At 43.6% G+C, this 17,051-nt stretch overlaps 1 protein-coding gene across 1 annotated transcript; it reads left to right on the forward strand.

The window, feature by feature from the left end:
- Positions 1-1,958: 1,958 nt before the first annotated feature.
- LIAS (lipoic acid synthetase) lies at positions 1,959-16,454 on the forward strand. Its single transcript, XM_069977538.1, has 11 exons — positions 1,959-2,103; positions 5,256-5,422; positions 9,458-9,551; positions 10,479-10,559; positions 10,685-10,841; positions 12,783-12,840; positions 13,177-13,305; positions 14,262-14,407; positions 14,488-14,558; positions 14,703-14,814; positions 15,809-16,454. Exons 1-11 carry the CDS (start codon positions 2,053-2,055, stop codon positions 15,859-15,861), a joined length of 1,119 nt encoding a protein of 372 aa, XP_069833639.1. The 5' UTR covers positions 1,959-2,052; the 3' UTR covers positions 15,862-16,454.
- The last annotated feature ends 597 nt before the right edge of the window (positions 16,455-17,051 follow it).

Genomic DNA, 17,051 nt, shown 5'->3' on the forward strand with positions numbered 1-17,051 from the left:
TTCGCCTTCCAAAATTTCTCTTTAAACAGAGTCATTGCCAACAGTATTCACAAATACTGGCACATTTAGAGCAGGATGATGACGTTGGTAAGGTAGCAGCAGCCGGTCCCCTAATTACATTTAGGAAAAACCGCACTATTGGGGACGTCTTGAATACCAACAAAATTAAAAGAAAAACTAAAGAATGGTTCACATGAACACCACTTAAAGGCAACAGGAAATGCGGGACATGTAAATATTGCCCTCAGTTACTCCCTACTGAATGCATCACTCTTAATGGCAAAGAGTGTCATGTGTCATGTCTCATTACATGCAGAACATCTTTCACTGTCTATGCTATTATATGCCCATGCAGTAGGTTTTACGTAGGCAAAACTAAAAGACTGATGTGGAGGCAGTATAAGGAACATGTTTACTCAGTGAGGACGGGGAGAGGTGTCCCCCGACTCATTGATCATGTGAACACCGCCACAAAGGTGAAACTAATTGCCTGCAATTCCTAGGTTTGGAAAAAGTAGATAGCAATGAAAGGGGAGATGATAGACATCAGCACCTCCTCAGACAGGAAGCTATATGGATATCTACTGTATGTTGGATACGACCGGCCCTTTGGGGCTCAATGAGAGAAATGACTGGAGCGTTTTTCTGTAAGAGTATGCAATATGTGTATATATTACTTGTTTCTTTCTTTTTCACTGTTAATATTTTGGGTGCACTATTGCTCACACCTGATGTATATAAGACACTCCCTCTTTACCTGTGACGTACTCTGAACTTGAGAAAGCGCTTCAGCGTGAAACTATTGTTAGCAGAGACGCTCCCGCACCTGTGCCATCTCTACCCCTCCCTGTGTTGATGTTTTGAAATAAACCGCTTAGGACTACAGCATCGGTGAGAGATTTCTTATCTTCCTTGCTTGTGCCCCCATAGTAACATCCCCTGTAATGCCCCCATAGTAACGTCCCCATAGTAATGTCCCCTGTAACGTCCCCATAGTAATGTCCCAATAGTAATGTCCCCATAGTAATGCCCCCATAGTAATGTCCCAATAGTAATGCCCCCATAGTAATGTCCCCTGTAACGTCCCCATAGTAATGTCCCAATAGTAATGCCCCCATAGTAATGTCCCCATAGCAATGTCCCCATAGTAATGTCCCCATAGTAACGTCCTCCATAGTAACGTCCCCCATAGTAATGTCCCCCATAGTAATGTCTTCCATAGTAATGTCCCCATACTAATGTGCCCCATAGTAATGTCCCCCATAATAATGTGCCTAGCCACAAAAAAAAACCTTTATACTCACCTGTCTTATTCAGCCAGTCAGCCCAGCAGTGAGGTCGGCCTCTGTTGGCAAGGGTTCAGGAGGAGGGGTCCTGGTAACTGGGGGAGCTGGGGTCCACCTGGGGTGGGGGGGCTGTATCTGCGCCGGGGTCCGCGCGGGTTCCGGGGGTGAGGGGGATGTAGCTGCGGGCTCCGGGATAGCCGCTGGCGCCCCCTGTAGGTGAAGGTTCTGGGGCAGGAGGGATGGACAGATGGGGGCACCCTGTGCTGTCTCCTTCCTTCCTCTAGCGGCACGCTGGTGAGCTGCTGCTGCTGCTGGGGGAAGGAGAGCGCTTCAGCAATGACTGGTGCCGGGACATTGCTGAGTGATAGCAGTGTCCCGGCACCTAAAGCAAAAGTTTATTTTTTCCCCTGTCCGGCGTACTGCAGGTTGAGAAACCCTGCTCTATAGCACAGGTGTCCTACTAAAGTGTTGGCATGAGGCATGATGGGAATTGTAGTTTGACAATTAACTGATGTGTGAGAAGGGGCCTCACAGCGCAGCCAGTCCCTGCAGAACATCGCAATCCAGCAGTCCAGGACACAGCAAGACTGTCTGTCAATCAAGTCCACACTAACTACTGCTCTGTGTCCCGGAACAGGCAGCCTGAGGAAAGCCCCGCCCACACAAGAAGCTGGTCACATGGGAGTGACGTCACCACAGGTCCTTTAGCCACTTGGAGGTCCTGTAGAGTCCTGCTCCCCCGGGCGGGCGCAGTGTATGGAGTAAGATGCGGCTGATCGGAGTGAAGAGGGGGGCAGAGCTGCTGCGTCTCTCAGGGGTGAGCTCTCTATGTGCCCTCACTGCACCTGTCATGTATACAGTGTGGTGTATGTTATGTCCTCTATATACAGCTGTATACACGCTGCACTCATCCACCTGCGTACAGGTTCCTTTCATACACTGTGTGTGCAGATACTCAACATGGGGGTTAGGGACTGTCGCCATAGTAACATTGACTATTGTGTTTGTGTATGTGCATCCATATAGGATATAGTGGGATATCAAGGTGCTCACAGCAGCACAGAGGATGTGATCTCAAGGTGCTCACAGCAGCACAGAGGATGTAATGTCATCACAGGTGATCTCAAGGTGCTCACAGCAGCACAGAGGATGTAATGTTATCTCAAGGTGCTCACAGCAGCACAGAGGATGTAATGTCATCACAGGTGACTTCAAGGTGCTCACAGCAGCACAGAGGATGTAATGTTATCTCAAGGTGCTCACAGCAGCACAGAGGATGTAATGTTATCTCAAGGTGCTCACAGCAGCACAGAGGATGTAATGTCCTCACAGGCGATCTCAAGGTGCTTACAGCAGCACAGAGGATGTAATGTCATAACATGTGATCTCAAGGTGCTCACAGCAGCACAGAGGATGTAATATCCTCACAGGTTATCTCAAGGTGCTCACAGCAGCACAGAGGATGTAATGTCCTCACAGGTGATCTCAAGGTCCTCACAGCAGCACAGAGGATGTAATGTCATCACAGGTGATCTCAAGGTGCTCACAGCAGCACAGAGGATGTAATGTCCTCACAGGTGATCTCAAGGTCCTCACAGCAGCACAGAGGATGTAATGTCATCACAGGTGATCTCAAGGTGCTCACAGCAGCACAGAGGATGTAATGTCATCACAGGTGACTTCAAGGTGCTCACAGCAGCACAGAGGATGTAATGTTATCTCAAGGTGCTCACAGCAGCACAGAGGATGTAATGTTATCTCAAGGTGCTCACAGCAGCACAGAGGATGTAATGTCCTCACAGGCGATCTCAAGGTGCTTACAGCAGCACAGAGGATGTAATGTCATAACATGTGATCTCAAGGTGCTCACAGCAGCACAGAGGATGTAATATCCTCACAGGTTATCTCAAGGTGCTCACAGCAGCACAGAGGATGTAATGTCCTCACAGGTGATCTCAAGGTCCTCACAGCAGCACAGAGGATGTAATGTCATCACAGGTGATCTCAAGGTGCTCACAGCAGCACAGAGGATGTAATGTCCTCACAGGTGATCTCAAGGTCCTCACAGCAGCACAGAGGATGTAATGTCATCACAGGTGATCTCAAGGTGCTCACAGCAGCACAGAGGATGTAATGTCATCACAGGTGATCTCAAGGTGCTCACAGCAGCACAGAGGATGTAATGTCATCACAGGTGATCTCAAGGTGCCCACAGCAGCACAGAGGATGTAATGTTATCTCAAGGTCCTCACAGCAGCACAGAGGATGTAATGTTATCTCAAATCTTAAATCACCAGTCAGAATGTTACTGTTCTGCTGGAAGGACATACAGCAGCTGATAAGTACTGAAAGACTGGACATTTTTAAATGGAAGTAAATTACGTATCTGGCACTTTCTGTAACCCGTTGATTTGAAAGAAAAACATTTTTGCTGGAAAACCCCTTTAAATGGAATCTAACAGCTGTCAGGACAAGGAGACATGGTGCCATTCATATACCCAGCTGTTCTTCCAGGATGTAGAGAAATGCTTTTATTCTGCAGCGCAAATAGGGGTTCCCAAGCGCTTGAAGTGCTACAAGCTGTAACCCCTTGCTCCCCCTCCCATACCTGCTCTGCTTGGGACTCAGCTTCCAGCCATTTGTAAGTCAAGCAAACTGAACCCAAACACTTGGTATTCAGAAATTGGATGCTACCAGTAAAATATGGATACAGTCTATGACTATGTTCACATTACGCAAGAGACCGGACGTTCCGTGACCTGGCCGGTCTTAGAAAAGATCATCCCGGCCGGTACTGTAGGATGATCGTTAGAGCCACAGAGTTCTGATGCGGGCACATCCGTGCGCGCCCACAACAGAACTCCCCACAGCACACTATGGAGCGTGCGGCCGGAGCTGCTCGCTCCATAGTGTGCACAGACAGAGTTTTCACTGTCAGTTTTCTACGGCGCCACTAGGGATCCCAGCCAGAGTGTATACTATGTGTATACACTCTGGCCGGGATCCCTTCAGCCTGCAGCACTACGTAAGTTCTGTAGAAATCACAGCCATTGAAACAACGGCCATGATTTCCACGGAACTTTTGTAGTGTGAACATAGCCTATGACTGTATCTATGTTTTCCAGGACTCCCTAGGACTGTGTCCAATTTCTCCAGACGCCAGGAGCTGAATACTGGCGGAACCAGGACAGTTGGTGGAATAGGTTGGCATTATTGATGAGTCTGGGGAACTCACAGTAACAGGAGATTTAGAGAGAATCTGTCAGCTGTAATTCACATGTCATACTGCTGACACTGTTAGGCTGGGTTCACACACAGTACCTTTTGCTCAGTATTTGGTCAGTATTATGCAACCAAAACCAGGAGTGGACTAAAAACACAAAAAAAGCTGTGTTCACACACTTAAAATTTAGTAGATGGCCGTTATTTAATGGCAAATAATTGGTATTATTTTAAAACTTCAGCCGTTGTTATAAAATAACGGCCATTATTTGTCATAAAATGACGGCCATCCACTAAATTTCAACAGTGTGTGAACATAGCTTTTTGTGTTTTTAGTCCACTCCTGGTTTTGGTTTCAAAATACTGACCAAAATGTCTGAGCAAGAATACTGTGTGTGAACCCAGCCTAACAGTGTCAGCAGTATGACCTGTGAATTACAGCTGACAGATTCTCTCTAAATCTCCTGTTCTGCTGTGAGTTCCCCCCCCAGACTCATTAATAATGCCAACCTATTCCACCAATGCATGGTTGTGGTGGACCTGGCCGTATAGTGGGGCACAGTGATAACAGGCGACCGCTGGGGGTTTCTGGAGGTGGTAAGATAAAGTGTGGGGAAAAAATGTCTCCAGAACTGTTGGTTGGAAAGGTTCTATTTATTCAGTGTTTGCAACATACAAGTTATATATGATAATATGGTTCGTCATCTCTTCCCAAAGCCTACAATCCTGTGGTGTTCTGTTTTGTAGCTGGCAGAGTATCACACATCTTACAGAGTGCTGGCCGGGATATCAGATGAAAAGAAGGACCTCATCCATAATGGGCCGGACCTACAAGACTTTATATCTGGGGATCTGACAGACAGAAATGTGTGGTCAGACTATAAGGGCAACCTGCGGCGTCAGAAGGGAGAGAGGTAGGACAGTGAGCAGATATAGCAACCAGACATGCATGGTAATGGATTCCAGGAAAATAAATAATTGTAACATCCTGTTCTTTGCTACTCTCTCTGCATGTTAGCAACCAGGGGACATGAACGGGGACTGCTGTTTACCTTTTATATTACCACACTATAACCCTCTTTATATTAGCGCATCTATGGGAAGCCCTCTATAGGCAAGGTCTTTTCTGAATCCACAGTAAGCAGTGATCTGTGTGGATCACTGCTTACTGTCGTGCGCCCAGGGGGTTAAAAGGCAGTGCATCCCCACTTAGGGTGCCTTCACACGTACTGTATCGCTGCGTATTTATCGCTGCGTTTTTATCGCGGTGTGTTTGGTGTGATTTTTTTTACATGCGAGTTTTGATCTTCACATGATTTTCATGTGAAAATCAAAACTCGCATGTAAAAATTGGACCAAATACGCAGCGATAAATACGCAGCGATACGGTACATGTGAAGCTACCCTTAACCTATATCTTATATAGTGCTGGAGGCCAGTAACCAGCAGTCTGTACAGATTGCTGCTAGTGTCTGCCACTAAAAAACTTAACAGGAATTTGTAGCCTAAATTCTCTTTTACATATATATATATATATATATATATATATATATATATATATTACATTATTATGGAGACTGCCATCCTGTCTGAGGTGTTTTTTAACACAGACACAACAGGAAGTCTGTTTAGCTTTAGCCCCAGTGGTGAAAATGAAAACTGCAAGATCTCAGGATTATTTTATAGTATAGATAGAAAAATGGAAAACTGGTAAAAACATCACCAACAATTCTTAAAAGATATGCTTAACACAACAACTTGATTTAAACAATAGGTCTTCTTCTGATGACACATTCCCTTTAAGTGGCTATTGTGCTGCCTTTATATAGTATAAAAATGTTGTTGCTCAAAATCGGGAGCGGATGCCAAGTCTCGAATTCTTCCTGAATTATCCCTTTATAGGGTCAAGGTTTGTGGGTTGTTTCTTGTTTGAATTTGTTGTATTACTCAAGAATAATGTACATTATATATTCTGGTAGAAATGTCCCGTACACGATTTGCTTGTATTAATACTTTATTTGTGAGCTCTTGTTATGTACTGTATGCTATAATATGAACATTTTAAATAAAATAAGTTTTCCTCCCATGATATTAAAATTGTACAGAAATTTGGGGTATCCTGGCAGTTGTGTAGAGGGCAAGGCTCTATCAATCAATCAGCTGAGCCTTTGCGGTGGTGGTGAGACAGGAGAAGCTCTAGCCTGGGCCTGCACAACCTCAGCTGCAGAGGATATGCAGAGCAGCTGTGGCAATGTCCAGGTCCCTGGCTACCTCTCCTCATCTGATATTATGATATTGGCCTCATGGGGCTAAAATGAAATTTGCTATCCTGATGAAAAACAGAATCATGAATGACTCTAATGGCCAATTAATCAGATTAATTTCACTAACCTCCTAGCCTTATGCTGCGTTTACACACAGAGATTTATCTGACAGATTTTGGAAGCCAAAGCCAGGAATGGATTTGAAAAGAGGATAGATCCCAGTCTTTCCTTTATGACCTTATACCTCTTTATAGTCTGTTCCTGGTTTGGGCTTCAAAGATCTGTCAGATAAATCTGTCTGTGTAAACGCACCATTATGCTGCGTTTACACGGAACGATTATCGTTCGAATTCGCACGATAACGGTCGAATTCGAAGGATAATCGTACGTGTAAACGCAGCGAACGATCAACGATTGATCTTTCAACAGATTCTCAAATCATCATTGATCGTGCGCAAAAAATTCGCAGATCGTTCCATGTGAACATTCGTTCGCCGATTTAACCAATGTGTGAGAGAGGCTTTAAGCGATCGCAAAACGAATTTCCGTACAATATGGCGTACCGTCTTGTTATGAAAAAAAAACCTGTTACTCCGACATCGTTAATTGTACGATCGGGCGAATTATTGCTCCGTGTAAATGTAGCATAATGCTGCGTTTACACAGAGAGATTTACTGTTTCTGACAGATTTTGGAAGCCAAAGCCAGGAATGGAAAATCTGTTAGATAAACTTCTCTGTGTAAACTTACCTTTAATGTCATGACCTTTAATGTTTGATACAGTTATTCTCAAGAGTCACTGTCGTATTATTTTATTTTATTTTTTTTTTTTGCAGAAATCAATAGTCCAGGCGATTTTAAGAAACTTTGTAATTGGGTTTATTAGCCAAATCTGCCATTATCTGCATGTAAAAAGCCTTTTCCCAGGTCCCCCCCTCCTTCCTCTTTTCCATCCACTGCAAAAAATCTGAAAATTGTGACTTGTTGCAGGAGTCGTACCCTGTCTGCTCTAGGGAGAGGGGAGGGGGGAGGAGGAAGGAGGGAGTTAGCCGGCAGCAGAAAGCAGATAACAGAGGATTACAGGCACGGAGCTGGGTGACAGCTGTAATCTGAGCTCAGACAGGTCACTGGTGACTGTCCCAGGAGATAACGGGTGAGGTATTTGTAGAGTAACTCTCTGTTGTCCTGTTTTGGTCTTTCCTTTAGCTCTCTCCATAGGAGAACAATGAAGACAGGGGGGAGAGCTTCAAACTGCTTTTTCATGATAAAAATGCATTTTTTTTTTTTTGTAAATCAGGCTTTTATTGAAAGGTATGTCACAATAACATAGCAGACAAGGAACAAAGTAATAAAGTAGTAAAGTAATGGTAGACCAATCAGAGTCCAACAGATAATGGGTCCTCAGACAGCTAGCAGTCCAGGGGAGGAGAAGTTCGAGGTATTCGTCGAAGCAAGCAGTATGTTGGAACAATTCCGCCCACGCAGGACGGAAATGCGAGCTTTTGTGTCCACCATACAATTCAATAGCGTAACAGAATCGCCCGTCTAGGCGGTTAACTTGTTCGAAGCACAACTCCATAAGAGAGGAGAAAGATAAGTACAGAGTAGGAGAGAAGGGGCAGATGGAGCACAATTCTACCTCCCATTAGGGAGGATGAGGGAGGTGAGAGAAAGAAGAAAAGAGGAAGGAGGGGGGGGGGGGTCAGGGAGGGGGGAGGGGAACATGCGGGGGTAGGGGGGGGGTCAGGGAGGGGGGGGGGGACATTAAAAATGCATTTTTGGCTAATAAACCTAATTACAAAGTTTCTTAAAATCGCCTAGACTATTGATTTCTGCAACAAAAAAAAAATCACGACAGTGACACTTTCAGTCTAAAGAGTCCTCTATGAGTTTATAGGTATTCTCTCAAGATGATAGATTATCAGCTATACTGTATAGGCGATAAGTATGCGATCAGTGGGGTCTGACCAATGGGACCCCCACTAATCACAAGAATGGGGGTTACAATTTTATTTTGGGATAACTCCTTTAAGAGACTGCACCTGACATGCATTACAGTATTAGGCTATGTTCACACTACGTAAAAGTACGTCCGTTGTTGCCATCGGCAACAACAGCTGTAGTTTGTATGGTGTGGAACACTGCCTTATCTGCTATAAGATCCCGGGCCGGAGAGTATACACATAGTATACGCTCCAGCCGGGATCCCATACTGCGCCGCAAAGAACTGACATTCAGTGAATTGTCAGTTCACACAATGAAGCGAGCGGCTCTGGCCGCAAGCTTCATTGTGTGCTGTGTGAAGTTCTGATGCGGGTGCAAGCTGATGTGCCCGCATCAGAACACTGCGACCAGAAAGATTATCCGGAACAGCCTGTCTCTCACGTAGTGTGAACATAGCCTAACAGTGGAATCACTGGGCTCTCAGTATTAGGCATATACGGGTCTGTTCCAGCCAGTGGGTGTAATTAGAAAGAATCAAACTCCCTGTGAGCAAATATAGTTTGACAATCTACAGATTTATTTTTTCTTTTCCCCAAAGTGTATGAGTAAGGTTTTCTGGAACTTCCTTCACTAGCATTATACTATTCTATTGTTGTAGATTTTGTGGTGAAGCCTAAACCAGCAATGTGCAAGGTACTATTTGATGTCTGAAACATGGCTATTAATATGTTACCTTTTCAGATTAAGACTTCCCCCTTGGGCAAAGACTGAAATTCCGATGGGGAAAAATTACAATAAATTAAAAAACACATTAAGAAACCTGAATCTTCACACTGTAAGTATGATGAAGCTACATTACTGATGCTACCCTGCTCCTGTATCACTATAACTAGTCAGATTTGCTGTTCAGGATTTGGGGAAGGTGAAATATTCATTGCCATATTGGGTGAAACTTTGTTTTCTAGATAGAAGGATCTCTATTTACTTATGAGCTTTTATGTAAGATGTAAGCATATACAGTGTGTGTGTATCTATCTATCTATCTATCTATCTATCTATCTATGTGTAATATATATATATATATATATATATATATATATATATATATATATATATAGCAGTGAAATGATGGAATCAGGGAATTGATCTAATCCCTGACCCCTTTCAGGCAAAATGATGAAATTAATTCTATCATTTCCCTTGCGACATAGAATATGCTTACCGTATCGCCTCTCTGCTCCCCCAGCCTGTCTGCTCTGCTCCGCTCCCCGCCCTCCCTGCCGCCATATGCCTGCCTGGAGGTGTGTCACTGTGCTCCCCGTCGCCATATGCCTGCCTGGAAGTGTGTCGCTCTACTCCCCCTCCCCTGTCATATTCCTGCCGGGAGGTTTTGTCCGCCATATGCTTGCCGGGAGGTGTGCCGCTCTGTTCCCCCTCATGCCGCCAAGCCTGCCGGGAGGTCCAGGGAGGAGTTTTGGCACCATCTTGGTCCTCCTCTTCGCCGTCCACCTGCTGTGGTGCGGTGTGGTGTGGCGCGCTATCATGGGTTCTCCTGCGACTCTTTCATTCCATCATTTCCCTGAAAGGGGTCAGGGATTTGATCAAATCCCTGACTTCAGGGAAATGATGGAATGGCGTGGTCATTTAATCATTTCCATGGATTCTACCATTTCACTTCAACCTATATATAGTTACCAAATTATAAGTCATGTTCTTTCTTCCCCATATTTGTGCCTGTATATAACTGTCTTTGTTGAAATAGGTGTGTGAAGAAGCCAGATGCCCCAACATTGGAGAGTGCTGGGGTGGTGGAGAATATGGAACGGCTACTGCGACAATCATGGTGAGTAATGGTATAAAGCTACAGCCACATCTATAGCTCCACTTGTAGACAGCGATCTTAAATATAGGATTTCCCTCTGATGTCTTAGTCTATATTCATCACACTAGTCATTTTCTTCTTCTCAGTTAATGGGAGACACTTGTACCAGGGGCTGCCGCTTCTGTTCAGTGAAAACAGCTAAAAAACCTCCCCCTCTTGATCCGGATGAGCCATATAATACAGCTAAAGCCATAGCAGAATGGGGACTGGACTACGTGGTCCTGACGTCTGTGGACAGAGATGGTTAGTATAGGCCATATAACTGCGGTGCATGTCAGGTGTATTTAGCTGCATAATATAGATGGCTCTGTACACCCTGTACCAGCTCTGTCACTTACTTTTACCTGTTTGATAGAAAGTTTTGTTTCTGATTGTTAGAAAGTAAAATGTGATAAAAAAAAATTATGGTTTTTACTTTTTAAAGGACAACAAGTAGCTACAAAATATTAAACAAAATCCATTTCCTGTCTTAGACTTTATCTTTACAGATGGTATATAAAAAGGAGGATATTTCCTAGTGCAAATGTAGGAAAATAATGTACCTTTTCAAGGTGATATTAAGTAAATGAGACTACCTAGTTTTTGTGATATGACTTTATTTTTCATAAAATGTTATGCCATTTTAGTGTTGCAGGCTTTTATTTTACTAAGGGGTCTTTTTTTAGAGATGAGCGAATCTACAGTAGGGACAAAGTGAATCACTTTGTTTCTATCAGGATTTAGTTCATCAGGCTGCAGGCTTTGAAGTCTGCTCTGCTTCCTGCCACTCCTTCCCAGATGGTGGGAAAAGATGGATCCAGTCCTGGAAAAACGTCTCCCGGTTTCCCAGGATTGGATCCATCTTTTTCCAACATCCGGGGAGGAGTGGCAGGAAGCGGAGCAGACTTCAAAGCTCTGCAGCCTTATGAGCTGAATCCTGATAGAAACAATACGATACACTTTGTTTCTACTGTAGATTCGCTCATCTCTAGTCTTTTTCATTGATTGATTGTTTTCTGCTGTTTATTTATCTTGCCACTAGGTGGAGTATTTCCAGAATTTTAGCACATTGAAAACCATTGAATTGAAACAAGGGGTTATCCAGTGCTACGAAAATATAGCCACTTTTCCCTTTCTTGTCTCCAGATTGGGTGGGGTTTCAAACTCAGTTCCATTGAAGTAAATGGAGCATAATTGCAAACCACACCTGAACTGGAGACGAGAGGAGGTAAAGTGGCCATGTTTTTGTAGCGCTGGATAACCCCTTTAATGGGACTTTATGGCTTGAAGAAAGTGCTATTTTTATCTTATAAGTATGAATTGGACTTATAAGATGAAAGTAGCACTTTTGTGCAGCCATGAAGGGAAGTCATATAGATAGAATATGCTATGATTTTTGGAGCTTTGACCTCAGGAGTCCCCAGTGATGCTGAGAATTAGGTCTCTGCAGCACTGGTTTAGTGCTGCACCCCTCTAAGATTTTCCTGCACACTGACGCTTCTGGGACGCAGGGTCGTGTAGCATGCCCCCACTCAAATGGGGCCTTGCAGCTGTAGTGGGTACAGAGCCCTAGACTTGCAATTCAGCTTTTTCTTTCACATAATCTCCAAGGGTCCCAGTGGTTGAACCCTCAGCCATCATTTGGCTTATTCTAGTCTTATGCTGTTTCTTTATAAGATAGGAATAAACATTTAACGGACATTCTAGGTTCTTAACCATGGAAAAGAATGTAACACTGACGTGCAAGGGTAAAGTGGGTACATCCCAAACACCATGTGAATACAACATTTGGAATTTTAATGTACATAACTTAATACAGAAAAGAAGTCGGTAAATGTCATAGTATAAGCTAATCAAATGGTTATATTAGTGATATGAAGTTTATTACAGTGGGCTGTGATCTTAAAGTGATCCTACATGTTCTGTGCTCATCTCCCTTATACCCAGGCTGGGTTAACACTTTTTGTGCAAGGCAGTTATTGAATGTCTGTTTTTTACAGGTGAAACTTGTTATTTAGGCACATGTAAAATCTTTACAGACAATAACAGTATTGCAAAACCGCAGTAAAACATTTGTGATTTGATCCCACAGCTTAGTAATACAAAGTGTGAACCCAGCTGTAAGGGATGCAGATGTACTTGTATGTTTTGATAGCTGTTATTCCCCTCACAGCCTTCTCGGGTTTTTGTTTTGCTCTTCTGTAGATCTTCCAGACGGAGGAGCTGAACACTTTGCAAGGACGGTGTCACTCTTAAAAGAGAGGTATGTGAAAGTAGAGTGTAGAAAAATCAAATGTTGCATAATGTCTCTGCTGCCTCAACCCAATGAAATGTACCCTTCATATTCATATGCTACTCTGCTATTGGTGTGTTACTGATAAAACTGTAGTGTTATGTGTAGCAATGCCTTGGTCACTGTTCACTTAATGCAGGACCCTAAATTCATAGTCAGGACCCCCCCATATGATCCCACAGTAATCGGCTGTATTATATGTTTAGTTTTAATGGCTCATTATGTGTTATACAATTTGTGTAAGCTTTGTCATTTATTACTATTTTGCTCTTCTTAATAACCCTTCTTTAACACCTTTTTATTCAGGAATTCCAAAATCCTTATTGAATGTCTAACGCCAGATTTCCATGGTGATAAGAAAGCTATAGAAACCATTGCACAGTCCGGTCTTGATGTTTATGCCCATAACGTGGAGACTGTCCCAGCACTACAGAGGTAGTACTTCATTTATCTCAATCTCTTTGCACACATGACATTCAGCATCCTGCAGTATTTGCTTATTATCTTCTTAGTGCCTGTTTACATCATGTGTTTCCTCTAGATTTACTGTGTATGCAAGGAAACATCCAGATGTCCACTGTAAACATGTCCAAACCTTACCATTGCCAAACACTGCCCAAAAATAGTGTCCCTCTGACCTTCCTTTTGCTGGTGTACTGCAAAAAAGATGGATGGAAATAACCGTCTGAACCCAGGGCAGCGTCCGGCCATGGGCTGATGGAAGTTTGGGTATCATTGTAGACGACCACACTGGGTCGGTATTGCTCATGACCCCAATAGGATAAGAGCGAGGGTTGTGGGCAGTACCAATCTGGCGTGGTGGTCTCCTTGAATATCCAAACTTCTTGAAGCAAATGGATTGCAGGCCACGCCGTATTCAGATTTTGTGACAGGTGCTCTTTGAACGTAACCAATCACGTCAAAAATGGCCCTAAAGCTAAGGAAACGTGCTGGTACATCACCCTGCGTCCCCTGCTTGATTTATGTGCAATCTTACTTTTATCCCGCGCTGTATGCTAATTGTGGCCAGGTAGTCATCTGGGCTTTTCAGTGCTGTAATCACACCCCTCTGGACGTGATTGAAAGTGCTCTTGCCCTGTGACGTTACCCAGAGGCTGGCGTTTTTACGATGCCACACGTTTTTGCCGTGATTGGTTTCCTTTAAGGTACATCCACATGTGCCATTTGTGCTGGGATTTTGATGCTCTGTAAACCAGTGTACCTGAAACATTGAACATCACATCTACTTTAAAGCGTCAAATCCGCAGCAAACACAGTACATAAATGTACTCTCGGCATGTTGGGAACTGTGGTTTATGGCTGAATGTGCTTGCAGTCGTCTTGCTACCTATAGGCCTCACAATGACATTTAGATTCCAATATATTTGTAGGCAAGTCCGCGACCCTCGAGCCAACTTTGAGCAATCTGTTAGTGTCCTAAGGCATGCCAAATATGTGCGTCCTGATATCGTAACAAAAACCTCCATCATGCTGGGGTTAGGAGAGACAGATGAACAAGTCTATGACACCATGACAGGTGAGTAACATGGTACTGCTCTGTACTAGTCCTGTGTCGGGGTAACAATGGAGCTGATCATGTGTATTTTAATCCTTTAGCTTTACGTGAAGCAGAAGTCGACTGCCTGACCCTTGGACAGTACATGCAGCCAACAAAACGTCATCTCAAGGTAACTGCACACCCACACATTGCAGGGAGATTTTCATTGAACATATACCAGACATGTTGACGGCTAAGCGGCTCCTCTGACCATGCGTTGTTACCACAACTGTAGTTTACATGTAACCTTTTTTTTTGTTTTCGTCTTCTGCAGGTTGAAGAATACGTCACACCTGAAAAGTTTAAGCACTGGGAAAAAGTGGGCAATGAGCTAGGATTCCTGTACACTGCCAGTGGTCCTCTGGTCCGATCATCTTACAAAGCTGGTATGGCTTTTTTGGGGGGGGTTTACATCCTAGATTGTTTAGCAGATCTCCTTAGGATAAGCTATCAGTTGCTGATACCTAGCACCACTGCCGATCAGCTGTGGCACCCGTACTACACAGGTCTCAGGACAGCAGTTGGCTCTGTACTTTGCGTACTGGTGGTAGCTCACTTAATTGGGAGCTAAGGCTTTAGTAACACATTGGCAACAGTGAGTGAAGACACCTGCATACGACTCTTTGTAAATTAAATTAGATGCCAAACAGCTGTCAGCTGCAGTGCTAGGTGCCTGCACCTCATCTATCAAGTATTGATGGTTTATCCTGCAAATAGCACAATAGTATTTCACTGAAAACCCCTTTTATTAGGTGTTGCACCAGATGGGGAACCTTTTTCATACATAGGCATGTTAAGCCCCTATTCCACGAGCTGACTGACAGGAGCAAACAAGCGCTATTAGCACTCGTTTGCTCCTTGTTCCCCGCTCGCTGCTGCTGCTATTCCAAGCAGCGGCAGTGAGCGGGTGAGTCTGGTGGGGGCCGCCCGAGGGATCGCTGATCGTCCGGGCAGCCCATAGCATACAGCAGCGTCTGCTGCCAATGCTCCTATTTCACGGAGCGACGGCAGCAGATCGTTGCTGTATCAGTCGTGTTTTTCAACGTGTTGAAAAAGAAACGACTGCAACGATCGGCCAATATGAATGATGTCGGCTGATCGTTGCTGTCAATTCCATGGGACGATTATCGGCCGTAACACCTGATAATCGTTCTGTGGAATAGGGCCTTTAGCAGTTGTCCAAAAAGTAGACAACCATTTGGGGATGTATTTGCATACTTTTTATCCCATGGAGCATTGCCGCAAGTCAAGTCAGTACCCGCGGAGTAATGTTTCATATAGATATATAGCTTTTGATAGTTGTTATTCTAGTTGTTCCAATCTGCATACTTATGGGTATATTGAGTAAGCTTTTATGTGTTTTCTTTTCACATTTATTAGGTGAATTCTTCTTGAAGAATTTAATAGAGAAAAGAAAGACAAAGGCCTTATGAGGAAGAGCATGGTGCTGTTCTATAGGTGTACTCAAGGCAAACAGTATTCATTGTATGTTGAGGGGGACGTGACCCTGTAACATGTTATGCCCTATGGTATAATAGAGGGTGAGCAGTGATGTGGCCTTGGCATGTTAGCCAAAAAGTCATCCAGTGCTTCAGACTGTAAAGAAACCAAATGGATCACATCTTCTACTTTTTAGGTAGCCCCAATGCATAGAAATTTGGAATATGAGTGTTGAGAGTGATGTCCCAGTAGCTCCTCCACTCTGCATAACAATTTATAGATAGTGAGGAGATTTATCTTGTTTTCCCATATCAGCTCAGCTTATGTTACCAGAGCAGGATGAAAGCTGAGCTGGGATTGTTTTTTTTACGTGAAGAAAGGGAATCGTCCCATAAGACAGCACAATAAATCTCCCCCAATATGATTTCCTTGCCTGAGTCTCTATTCCAGTCTGTCTATAGTTTTATTTTTTGTATTACCAATCCGTCATTTCCTACATTTTGCATATATTTGAGAAAAGAGAAAACATCTTCCTGTTGTAACATAAGGATAGTGACGCCTTAATAAACTCTAATGGTACTTGTCAGAGGATTTTCTTTTTTTTTTCTATACGGAAATTCTAGGATACTATTTCTACATGGCAAACACCTAAGATAATAGATAAGATAATGAACAGGAAAAAAAAAAAACACAGCTGTTGCATATAGCAAGATTTTTTTTTTCTTTGAAGCCTTCATTTCAATTATAGCTGAAATCTGAATGCTGTAGACTACAACATAGCGTGCATTAGGAAAGAGCATCCAAAATCGGCTGTATGATGACAATGTTCTGTTGCTAGTATTTTAGCATAGCTACATGTTTATCGGGGAATCCTAAATCACCAGTACATAAGTCAAAATGAACACCAACAAGGTTCTTTGTTTATAAGATAAAGTGCATGTACTGTAGAGCAGGGTTCTTTAGAGCTAAAATGGTTTTATATAGGTGGACAGGACACAGTGCATGTATAACTCCTGATATACACAGTAGCTTAAATCCTATGTCATTCCCAGCTATGTGTACACATAAGGGGCAGTGCTAGGTCTGTCCCTTATATAATGTTTCGCACTCTGCTAGCACAATCTAATTTTCAGTTGGGTGGGTCTTGGAGATCCTCAGAAGCGGAGGACAGTACTGAGTAGTG

The sequence above is a fragment of the Dendropsophus ebraccatus genome, chromosome 7 (assembly GCF_027789765.1).
Source record: "Dendropsophus ebraccatus isolate aDenEbr1 chromosome 7, aDenEbr1.pat, whole genome shotgun sequence".
NCBI lineage: Eukaryota > Metazoa > Chordata > Amphibia > Anura > Hylidae > Dendropsophus > Dendropsophus ebraccatus.